The sequence below is a fragment of the Bactrocera dorsalis genome, chromosome 6 (assembly GCF_023373825.1).
Source record: "Bactrocera dorsalis isolate Fly_Bdor chromosome 6, ASM2337382v1, whole genome shotgun sequence".
Taxonomy (NCBI): domain Eukaryota; kingdom Metazoa; phylum Arthropoda; class Insecta; order Diptera; family Tephritidae; genus Bactrocera; species Bactrocera dorsalis.
The window spans coordinates 15,052,692-15,065,406 of NC_064308.1; the positions used below are offsets into that span (position 1 = coordinate 15,052,692).

General features: G+C 38.3%; 1 protein-coding gene across 4 annotated transcripts in view; it reads left to right on the forward strand.

The window, feature by feature from the left end:
• LOC105225055 (5'-nucleotidase domain-containing protein 3) overlaps positions 1-10,254 on the forward strand; it is a 36,212-nt gene extending 25,958 nt beyond the window's left edge. For 2 of the 4 annotated variants that reach the window (XM_049459861.1, XM_049459863.1), the window contains 7 exons: positions 4,198-4,373; positions 4,442-4,669; positions 4,737-5,032; positions 5,087-5,273; positions 5,323-5,463; positions 5,529-5,680; positions 5,751-10,254. In XM_049459861.1, the coding sequence (XP_049315818.1) occupies positions 4,198-4,373; positions 4,442-4,669; positions 4,737-5,032; positions 5,087-5,273; positions 5,323-5,463; positions 5,529-5,680; positions 5,751-5,955 (1,385 nt within the window). In that variant the 3' untranslated portion in view covers positions 5,956-10,254. Of the gene's footprint in view, positions 1-806; positions 2,191-4,197; positions 4,374-4,441; positions 4,670-4,736; positions 5,033-5,086; positions 5,274-5,322; positions 5,464-5,528; positions 5,681-5,736 lie in introns of all 4 variants that reach the window. The other 2 variants (XM_049459864.1, XM_049459862.1) reach the window with 2 other exon arrangements.
• Positions 10,255-12,715: the final 2,461 nt, after the last annotated feature.

Sequence of the window (12,715 nt, forward strand, 5' to 3'; positions counted from 1 at the left end):
AAGGACAACGCCCACGAAAAGCTAACAGCTATTCGTCGATTGTATTGTAGCTTCCTGGAGTATAATTATCGCTGCACTGTTTTATTAAAAGATCCCACATCTTTCTGACAAGTACAAAAGCATCGGTGGGGCGCAGAGCATGTCTCAATGCCTTATCATCCGTTCGCAGCCTACTAATTAAAAAGTTGAACCTGTCACGACTCATAGCAGCAATATACCTATCTGCACTGTAGGTTGTATTGAATAACTCACTAGCTGACAAGTGATCGTCCTTCAAAACTACGGCCACAGTCAGTACGCGAAGATGAGCACGAATTTCAAGACAACTTGTATCTACTTTATAATGCATTTATTCCTCGAGCTAGTCCAGCAAATTTGCTTCTTAATGTTAGCTGAAGTACTCTTACTATCCGGCTGTCTAAAGACGAACTATTATTGTTGAATTCTTTGTGTTCTGCGTCTGGCAATATATTTTCGCGATTCTCCTGCACATTAAGATCTTTCGCGTGTCTTTCAATATCATCTTCCAATACATCATCCCCTATTTCACTTTCATTTCCTATTGAACTACATTCATCTCGATTTGTTAGATAAGCAGCTATTAGCGCGTCGTCTAATATTCCATCTTTTTCCATTTTGCTCTTATTTATACTTATACATATGTACTAAATTTGAATAAGAAACACAATAACTAATAATCACTCAAAAATTGTAAAAATAGTACAAAGCATACACATACGTCTCGGAGATACGTCAGATAAAATAAACGTATGATGCTTTTATTAAACAAATTTAATTTTTAACAGATATTTGGAAAAAGCAGCATCATTCATTTAATTAGGATTTGCCCTTCTGGTAGGCAGCACTACTATCGCAGCAATCGTTAAAGAATTATGCCTGGTTGTCCAACAGAAAATTTATTTAAATCAGTTGCTGACTATTGGAAATTATGGGACTTCTCCATTTGAATCGAAGTTATTGATGAAAAACACAGTAGGATTAAATGACTAGCAACTCTGGCTCCATGTATTGCAATTACAAAAATGTTTTCGATAATATGTATTACAAGCCATAGCTGATGCCAATAGCAAATACAAGAGGGCGGATAATGAAAGCAAAGTGATTGCGGTACAGCTCTTCTCACATATATTAGCTTTTGAAACAAAACGATGAGACAAAGCTGGATCAATATAAACTTGCCGTTAATTTTTCTTGGTGATGAAGCATACCCGGTGTCAAAATGCTTATTCAAAAGAGCAACTTTTAAGAGCAAGGAAATGCATTGAACGTGCATTTGGAATTATAAATGGCAAATTTCAGACACTATGGAAACCGTTTGACACAGAAACGGGACTGGCGGAAATATATGTTAAAAGTCGTGGTGTTCATCACAAAATTGATATATGTAATGCTAATAATATCTAAATTTGTTTGCCAAAATAAAGTAGAATAAATTGTATTAATATTTACTCTGAAAATGCATTTCACTTGCTACAGATTTCCATATATCTTCGACCAATGCGCTATTGTGATAACTAGTATTAATTTTTATCCCATAGAACAGGGCAGGAAAAATAATTGTACTCAAAATTTTTTAAATATAAAATACACCGTTTCAACGTGAGTCGGCACCGAACAACACTTATGAAGCCTATTCGCATTCATCAGCTTTTAACTGGGCTCGGCTTTCAGCGTCCACTTTGCACGTAGCTTTAGCAAATATAAAAATAAGTTATAGTTTATTAGTCAATTTCCAAAGCTAAATAAAAACTAGAGTTACTGGTGAACTTGAAGTTAACAAATTACTCACGCACAATGCTGTGTTTGTGGGCAACGTATAGATATCCAGTTTATTGCTTATTTCGCAATGGCTGTTGGTGCCGTATTACGTATTTAATGAGAATGACTTTTGTGAATTAGCGTACCTTTTGCATATATCACAGCCATTGGAAATAATTTTCTGTGTGTGTTTGTTGTTGTGCCGTTGCCCCAAGAGGAAAATCCGTGCACCGTACAAGAGTTTTGCAAGAGCAAGAGAATCCCCTTAATGTTGAACGAGTGCTCTACACCAGGGAAATCATTCGTTGAAAAGAGTTTGGCTATGTTGGAAAGAGGCGAAATGAGCACCGAGGGCATTGAAGGCAGTGGACGTACTAAAGAGGCGAAAGTTCTATGCAAAGTGGATGCCGCGTAAGTTCATAATCCAATAGAAACAGCGAATAGCTGATTCTAAAGAGTGTTTGAGTGCTCTTAAATCTAAGTAAAACCAAATTTTTGCGTCGGTGTGTGACAATAGAAACATGGCTCCATCATTTCACGTTGGAGTCCAATCGAAAGTCAGCCTAGTGGACTACATATTATGAACCAGGCCTCAAGCGTGGAAAGACGAAAAAGTCGGCTGGCAAGGTTTTGCCATCAGTCTTTTGGCATGCACGTGATATAATATTAATTTACTGATTACTGAGCCAGTTATGATCCATTGCACTGCGTATTTGGTTGCAGTTCTATTCTATTATTCCCAAAATTTAACAATTGTATTATATTTGAGGAAGGATCGGTTTGAAATTGCACGCATTTACTTCATCGTTTCCGTTTAAATATTGCACTGTTCTATCAAATTATAATAGACGTTTTTATCAACACTGCAGTTTTTCGGCTAGATTTTTTGTGTTTGATGTGCCTTTTTCAGGAGCAACAATCAGTATAACCCATAAACTAAATATGCATGCCTACGAAAATTAGAGTTCTCCCGCATTAGCTCTGTGTTGTTATTTTTTTTAACTTATTTATTTGTTTTTTGAAGAAATATAATTTTTGTATTTATGATTTGTAATAACTTTAATCATAAAAAATATCCTATGTAATTTGTAAATATTAGCAATATAAAAACTGCTTACCTCTGATGCTGTAAACACAAAGGAGCCGGCAGACTTCATGCGACATCTGTCAAACAATAGCAAAAGTCGGCCTTTTTTTTTTTGCAGTGTTGCCTACTCAAATTTGGTACAGTCAGCCAAATGCACGAAATTTTTGTGAAATTAACTTGCGCATTTGAACCATGTAAATGCAATTTAGCGCTGTCGACCGTCAAGGCTATTATACAGGAGGATTGATAACACTATTTGAATTTAGAAATTGTGGTTTATTTAATAAAGTTTGGGAATATACTACACCGATGGCACACTAATTAGCACCCCCTTAATTCAAGCTAATAATATTTAAAATGGGACGTTGCCAGAGCTTCTGTAAAGAGGAAAGGTGCCAAATATGAAACATGTTCCAGGACGGGAAAAATTCCTTCATTGCTCGTCAAGCCCGAAAAAATCACTTTGCAACTTTTTCACAAATACGAGCTACAATGCACGAGGAATATGGCAAAAACATTGCCGGTAGGACTGTTAGACAGCGACTTTTGGAAAACAAGCTTCGGGGATACCATAGTTTGAAAAAACCAAAATTTACACACAATAATAAAAACGGCCGATTGGAATTTGGCAGGTTAAATTCTGTAGTTTGGAGCGACAAATCTAAATTCAACTTGCTCGGACCAGTTGGAAGAACCCCCCAAATAACGAACCAAAAGTATACAATGAAGAAGTTAATAGCCCTGACAGACGACAGGTCTAATTTCCATTAGCGGGCTTAATTTACATTTACTTGCGCATTTGGCCCATGTTAATGCAAATTTGTATTGCATAAGAATTTCGTGCATTTAGCTGAATTTACCAAATTTGAATAGGCAACACTGCTCAAAAATGGCCGATTTTTGCTATTTTTTCACAGAGTAGATTCTGTAGTATACCCGAATTTGCTTGAAAATCATCTCGTACCGTGTTTGTAACTTACTGTTATTTGTGTTCACCTCCGCAGTTTTCCAAAAAGACAATGCGCGCTGCCATAACTCAAGGTCTGTGATTCAGTGGCTTCAAAATTAAGCAATTCCATTGCTGAATTGGCCTGCCTTATGCTTCTATATATTTTTTTATCATTACTGATTTGTTTTCCGTGAATATTGTTTAATAAATGTTGCTGTATACCTATACTTCAATTCTTCCCGATATTTTTATTTTTCTTTAATTTTCTGTTAATTTTAGTGCACATGGGAGGATGTGCTAATTAGTGTGCCACCCCTGTATGTCTATAATGTCATAATATACCCATACATATGTATTTAGAATTTTTAAAATTTTTTTACAGCTAAGAAACTTCCGAAGGATGTTAATCCCTGTGGTGTATTTGCCAACAATGAACTGGATTTGGAGGAAGTTGATGTGTATGGTTTCGACTATGACTACACGCTCGCGTGCTATAAACCTTGCTTACACGATTTGCTATACAATTTGGGCCGCGACAGATTAATTAAAAAATTTAAGGTACGTATTATTGCTAACCTACTTCTTCGTATTTGTATCGGTATGTAAATGTAATAGTACTATTTCAGTATCCCGAAAATATTTCTAAATTGGAGTACATTCCACGGTTTGCAGTACGTGGCCTTCATTATGATATAGAAAAAGGTTTGCTTTTAAAGCTAGACTCGTTTCTTCAAATACAGTTGGAGTCTGTTTATCGAGGACTCACAAAAATCCCTGATTCAGAAGTACTAAAGCTTTATAAAAATCGAATTTTACCCATCGCATATGTTGAGGGCCAATCAAAAAACCACCAGGTAGTTAAGCCTAGAATTCAGTATATCTAAACATAAAAATCACCATTTTGTTTTATATGATTTTAAGCCAAATGCGAAGGCGAAAATGGTTCAGCTAGCTGACTTGTTCTCTGTTCCCGAAATGTGCCTTTTATGCAATGTAGCCGAGTATTTTGAAAGAAATCATATCGACTATAATCCCGAAATTCTATTTCATGACATAAAATCATCAGTGCAATCTTGTCATCCGATTATGCACGAAATCGTTATGAAAAATGTAGGAGATTATATTGAGACAAATTCTCGGTTACCTGAATATTTTAAAAAGTTGGCAAATGCGGGCAAAAAACTATTTCTTGTAACAAATAGTCCATTTTCTTTTGTGTAAGAACTGCATAGTATAACCAAATGCATTATTAAATTTGTTTTTGTGAACAGAAATTGTGGGATGGCTTTATTGGCCGGTGACAAGTGGCGTGAACGTTTTGACGTTATAATAGTTCAAGCACGAAAACCTAAATTTTTCACAGATGATTCACGTCCCATCCGATTATATGATGAAACAACCAATTCACATGTTTGGGATCGGGTTTCAAAATTGGAAAAGGGAAAAATATATTATGAGGTAATATAGCAATTATTAAGAATTAAATTCATAACAGTTTCCTTTTCAGGGAACCGTAAAACAACTGCAAGATTTAACAGGGTGGCGTGGTCATAATGTACTATATTTTGGTGATCATCCCTATAGTGATTTAGCTGATGTAACATTAGAGCATGGTTGGAGAACTGGTGCCATTATAAATGAACTCACGGTATAAAAAAATATTTTCCTGTATCATGGTTATTGCTAAAATTTTTCAATACTTCTTTTATATAGCACGAGATCGAAACTCTTAACAATGTTAATTTCAAAAGAAATGCAAATTGGCTACAGATGCTAACACAACTTATAGAAGAAATTCAGGATTATGAATGCGAACCTGCTCAAATTTGTTTAGAAAAATGGCAATCGGAACGGGATATGCTTAGGTACGAACTTTTGAATAATTATGACAGTATTTTACCAAGGTACTTGGCAAATATAGAATTATTATTATAGGAACCAAACCAAAATGGTTTTCAACAAGCAGTTTGGCAGTGTTTTTCGAACATATCACAATCCAACGTATTTTTCACGACGTCTTTTTCGTTTTGCTGATATTTACACTAGTGATATAACAAACTTAGCAAATTATTCTGTTTCTCATACTTTTTATCCTCGGCGAGGTGTCATGCCACATGAATACATTTCGTATTTTATGTAACTGTTGTCGTTCGTTTATAAACGGAGTTTAAATATTGCTAATTAAAATATTTACATGTATATATATTTTTTCCATTGGTAGTGTTTTTTACGTGGCGGGTCCCAAATCCTAAACCCAGCTCAGAACCCTGTGGAGGGGATGTTTCGCCTTCTCACTTTAGCTCGCCATCAAACGGATGGTTTCTGGCTGCCCAGAGGATACTTGGTTCAAGACCGGAAGTCGTGAGCTGCTTGAGCCATATGTAAAGAAATATAATATAAGGGCATGCGCCTGGAATGTCCGGTCCCTTAATTGGGAAGGTGCGGCTGCCCAGCTGGATGATGTCCTCGTTAGAGTGAAGGCTGACAGTACCGATGTTCAAGAAATGCGATGGAAGGGACAAGGACTGAGGCGAGTAGGTCCTTGTGGTATTTACTACCGTGGCCATATAAAGGAAGGCAAATTCGGTATGGGATTCGTAGTGGGGATTCACCCCGATGAATGAACATCTAGCCACAATCCGCATCCAAGCGTAGTTCTTCAACATATCTATACCAACCAGATCGATCATGTTGTGATAGACAGAAGACACGTCTCCAGTGTCTTGGACGTGCGTGCGCTCCGAGGTCTTAACATCGACTCGAACCACCATCTTGTTGGAGCCAAGATACGCACACGCCTCTATGCAGCAAAAAACGCACGTCAAATACAAGAAATATTCGACGTCGAAAAGCTACAATCACAACAGACAGCCGAACGATTTTCTACTCGGCTTGCACTCCTGCTCTCTGAGAGCACTCGTCAACAACTCGGCATAAGGGAACTGTGGCACGGCATTTCGAACTCCTTACGTACAGCTGCAACCGAAACCATTGCTTTTCTAAAAATGCAAAAGAACAGCTGGTACGACAAGGAGTGTCGTGTTGCAGCGGAGAGAAAACAGACTGCCTACCTCGCAATGTTAGGATCGACGACAACACGTGCTGGATGGGATGGATACCGAGAGTTGAAGAGGGAAGCAAGACACATTTCCAGACACAAAAAAGACAGGCCGAAATGCGTGAGTATGAGTATGAACTTGACAAGCCGGCCGACAGGGATAATGCTCGAAAATTCAACGAAAAAATGCGCCAACTAACAGAAGGTTTCAAAACCGGAGCATACTCTTATAGAACCCCTAAAGGTGATCTAGTGACCGAAGCCCAGAGCACACTAAAATTATGTAGAAAACACTTCTGTAGGCTGCTGAACGGCAGTCACAGCATAACACCAGGAGAAGGCGAACCCGACTCCCCAATCGATGACGTTGGAGCAGACGTTCCATTGCCCAACCATGAAAAAGTTCGAATAGCAATTACACGTCTGAGGAACAACAAAGCGTTGGGGGCCGACGCCTTGCCGGCCGAGCTATTCATACACGCCGGCGAAGAACTGATAAGGAGCATGCATCAACTTCTTTGTAAAATGTGGTCGGACGAAAACATGCCCAACGATTGGAATTTAAGTGTGCTATGCCCAATCCACAAAAAGGGAGACCCCACAAGTTGTGCCAACTATCGTGTGATAAGCCTTCTCAAAATCGCATAATACAGCTGTGTAAACTGAGCCGTTCGATACCAAACAAGGTTTCAGACAATGCGACTCCCTACCGTGCGGCTTCTTCAATCTGCTGCTGGAGAAAATAATTCCAGCTGCAAAACTTTATCGAGCAGGCACAACCTTCTATGAGTGTTGCTGACGTATTCTGATGATATCGACACCATAGGCCTCAACATCCGGGCCGTGAATTCTGCTTTCTCCAGGTTAAATAAGGAAGCAAAGCAAATGGGTCTGGTAGTAAACGAGGGCAATATTACATATCTCCTGTCATCAAACAAACAGTCGTCGCACTCGCGACTTGGCTCTCACGTCTCTGTTGACAGTCATAACTTTGAAGTTGTAGATAATTTCGTCTATTTAGGAACCAGCATTAACACCGCCAACAATGTCAGCCTGGAAATCCAACGCAGGATCCCTCTTGCCAACAGGTGCTACTTCGGACTGAGTAGGCAATTGAGACGTGAAGTCCTCTCTCGAAGAACAAAGACCAAACTATATAAGTCACTCATTATTCCTGTCCTGCTATATGGTTTAAAGGCATAGACGATGACAACATCTGATGAGTCGACGCTACGAGTTTTCGATAGATTCGTGCTGCGAAAGATTTATGGGCCTTTGCGTATTGGCAACGGAGAGTATCGCATTCGATGGAGCGATGGAGTTATATGACGACATTGACATAGTGCAGCGAAATAATGGACGTCGGCTGCGCCAGCTAGGTCATGTCGTCCGTATGGATGAAAATATGCCAGCTTTGAAAGTATTCGACGCGATAAACGCCGGGGAAAGCCGACGAAGACGAAGACCTCCACTCCGTTTGAGAGAACAGGTGGAGAAGGATCTGGCTGCACTTGGTGCCTCGAATTGCTAAAAAAAAAACGGCTGTAACCATTTAAGCGGTTTCTACGCCATTAAAGAAGAGATAAACTTATTTACACTTTAGAAATTATTTGTTAAATCCCAGAACCCTTGTTTTTTATAGACAAATGTTAATGCACTAACCGTTATGTCACATGTTGTCACTATCACATAGTAAACCAATTATTAACCAGTGGTTACTATTAATCGTAATTTTTGACAAATTTGTTCGAATCTACTTATTAAAAAACGACACTGGATTTTCACAGCTGCCCAATAACTGGCAATTGTTATATTAAATATTATTTTAATGACTACCACTAATATTATGTTTAGTTATGATATATAATATTGTAATACTAAATGAATTATTTTAAGTATCACTACAATGTCTCGAACACCATAAAATATTTGAAAAATGTTTCATACCTTTTAACTTACAAAGAAAGAATTTAATATTTATAATTTAATTATAGCATAAGAAATAAAAGCGTAGGCAACAAGTAGAGTAAAGTTAGTTACGGTTACGAGAAGCCATGGAAGCAGAAAACGTTGATATTAATGAATACATATATGTTTCAATTGGCACTAGAGGAAAAAATGACGAGAACACAAGTAAAGGAAAAGACTCAGTGTTCAGCAGAGGTTATTTTTGCTGCGTTTAAAGCATTTGGTGTGCATGTGTCAGCAGAGTTGGAAGTGCATGGGAACCGTATGTTAGCACTGTTTAAAACGTGTATGTCAGAACAGTTGCAGCCGCAGAAAAAGCGGTCGGCAGAGCTGGAAGTGTTTATAGGAAGAGTCTTTACAGGCAAACGTGTCTACAGTCGAATGAACTGGAAGCGTGTGTAGCAGTGCAATGGTTCTCACAGCTGGTAGAGCAAAATAAGGTTAAAGCTGAAGTGGATGAATTTTTGAAAGAAGATCCAGTTTTGTAAGGTGTGATGTATGAAGTGGAGGTGAACAAATGTACTTCGAGTGGAGAAGTAGCTGCAGGAAGCCGAGTCGCAAAAGCATATTGGTCAAATAAAATAAAATGATTTAGTCTGTTAGTTCTTATTCAATAAATGTTTTTAATCATTATCCATTGAAAATTAATACTATGATGCTTCACATTACAAAACGTTGCATCAAATACATTCAAATTTCTCAAATTTATTTAATTTTCATTGCCATACATTTTTTAATATTGATCTTGAACGATGTAACAAATCCATCTGTTTACATATTTTTTTTTGGAAAGATTTCATTCTGGTCATAGCTCGTTTCCAATTGTTAAACGTCAAAATCTCCTGAACTTGATTAACTGCCTAAGTTCAGGAGGTTTTGACGATTAGCAATTGCTCTCTGACTTCCTATGAAATATGAGTTGGACATCTCTTTATCTGTGGAATTACGTTGTGACCAAGGAAGGAATGTCGAAACAGCAATCAAGTCTTAGGTGGAGGGCAATGTGACAAACACCAATACCAGAGATAAAAAGATACCCAACTCTCCTGTCACTGGATATGTGAGAACCACTCACCTACCAAACTTTGAAAGTTGACTGGATCTGGTAGGTTTTGGCGTTTGCAATTGGAATGACTGGAATAGACAGATTGAAATTCTACCAACAATATATGTATGTATGTGAACGCAGGGATTTGTTGCCGCCGTTCAAGATCGCTACTAAAAAATGTAAAACACTGAAAATTAAAATCCGAAATTTAAATCTATTTCATGAAACGCTTCGTAATGTGATGCATAGCAGTATTAATTTTCAATTAAAAATTTATTTATTATTATTACAATAACGCCAATCGGCAATATACATTAAGAGAAACAAATAAAAAATGAAAAATGTAGGTTGAAGGTAAATGTGTATATGCAGAGTACTATGGTGATGGTTTCTGGTTGTAGCGGGCAGCAAATGAAGTCCTTGGTTAAACAAGCAGATGTTTCTTAGTATTGTCTATGAAGGCAGAGTATGTACCTCCGTAGAAGTCAATCACACCTTGAAAAGAATTGACAGATTTGGCCAGTCTATTCAGTGGACCGTTGATCACATAATTTTTCTTGGAGTTAGAAGTTTTTAGTAGACGATTACGTCTAAGTAAAGTGCCTACTGGGGCAAATTCAAAGCAGCCAAGAATGTCTGGAGCATCAATAATATTATTGACAACCTTGTAATAGAAACTAAGATCGGCAACCTGTCGACGTGCTGATAGTTTATTGATACGAAAGCTCTGGTAAATTTCATCAGTGGAGTAAGTATGTGTAGACGATGATAATTTATAGGCTAACGACTTGCAGAGTTTACGTTGAACCTTTTCCACTTTGTCTATAGATGCATTAGTATATGGAGACCAGATGACTGAACCATATTCAAGGATAGGTAGGACTAGCGATTGAAAAAGTCTGGTTACAGAGTAGGGGTTGTTGAAGTCTTTGCTGTTTCTTAGGATAAATCCGAGGGTTTTGAATCCCTTAGATGTGATTCTATCAATGTGATTAGAGAAGGAGAGCTTGTTGTCAACAACGATCCCCAGGTCTTTTATCTCATCAACCTCTATGATTTCCTGATCCTTGAGTTTGTATTTTGCAGGAATTGGTGAGTGTGAGCGAGTGAAAGTTATAGCGGCGCATTTGTTGATATTAAGATCAAGATTGTTCACAAGGCACCAGTTACCACGAGAGTCAATATCATGCTGTAGAATTAGGATATCTGACATACTAGCTATGGACCTGAAAATTTTGAGATCTTCTGCATACAATAGGTGATCTGATAAGATATTGTTTCCAATGTCGTTTATGAATATATTGAAGAGTACCGGGCCCAAATGAGATCCTTGTGGTACCCCAGATGTTACGATATATTCGAATGAAAGATGGCCATCGACTCTAACTTGTAGGCGTCTACCCGTAAGATATGAATGGATCCAAGACAAAGCACTACCTCCAACACCATAGTTGCTCAACTTGTGCATGAGTATATCATGGTCAACACGATCAAACGCCTTGCTAAAGTCTGTGTAGATGCTGTGAACACAGTTTCCGGAATCCATAGCATTTAACACCTTGTTAATGTATATGAACAAATTAGTAGTTGTAGATCTGCCCCCAGTAAATCCATGTTGTCGAGTGATTATAACGTGTTCGAAAGACTGCAGTAGTTGTGGTAGCACCAATTTCTCAAACAACTTAGCAAGGGCAGACTGAATACAAATAGGACGATAATTGGTGACCATAGCTTTAGATCCATCCTTATGTATTGGAGTGATATATGATAATTTCCATGACGAGGGGAAGATACCACCACTAAGTGATTCACCAAATATGTGCGTCAACGGTTCGCATAGACTGATCGCGCAGTTCTTTAGGAATAAGTTAGGTAGACCATCAGGTCCAGCACCTTTTCTAGGGTCAAGTGAAAGGAGTAATTTATGTACTTCGTCATATGATACTGTCAGATCGTTCAGGAGTATGTTCTGAGGTCCCGGGTTGTAGGTAGCTGCAGCAGCGCCATGGTGATTGTTAGGTGCGTAAACACTATGAAAAAAGGAGGCAAAGAGATCACAAATGTCAGGCCCGGAATTAGCTGATAGATCATCCCATACCATGGAGGAAGGTATGTCACTGCTAGAACGGTTTTTGTCTTTGACATAGTTCCAGAAGGCTTTGATGTCCGATTTGAGTTTGGCTTCAACATTGCTCACGTAATTTTTATAGCACTCAGAGCTCAGTGATTTGCACTCAAGTCTCAGTTTACTGAAGCAAGAGTAATTGTAGTTGTCTTGTCTTGTACAACGCATGCGCCGACTTCTTCAATTTAATTTTGCGAATGAGATCTTTTGAAAACCAGGATGGATAACTGCTGTGTTTATAAGTATATGCTGGAACGAACTGGTTAATCCCTTCAAAGATTTTAGCGTAGAGATAATCAAGCTTACTATCAATTGTGCTGAGTTTATATAAATCGATCCAATTTGTTCTCAGGTAGAAAGTGTTGAGCTCAGCATAGTTGGCCTTTTTGAAAGAGTACGTAGAGGAGTAGATAGGAACTAGTCCAGGCTGAAAGTTGAGCGTGATATCTAGAGCGGGATGATATGTGTCTTCAGGAACCAAGGCAAGCGAGTGTTCAGGAGAAATGTCGATGTCGCTGAAACATAAGTCAAGGGCTGAGTTGTGAGCATTGAGAATGTGGTTGCGTTGTGTGCAATTCAGGAGCGAATAACAGTCGTAAAGTAGTTTTTCACAGTCCGCACGAGGAGAGCTGCTAGGGAGGTTGAAATCACCAACTATCAGTAAGTCAGATGCTTGGTGTTTTTCTCTAACGAAAGAAATA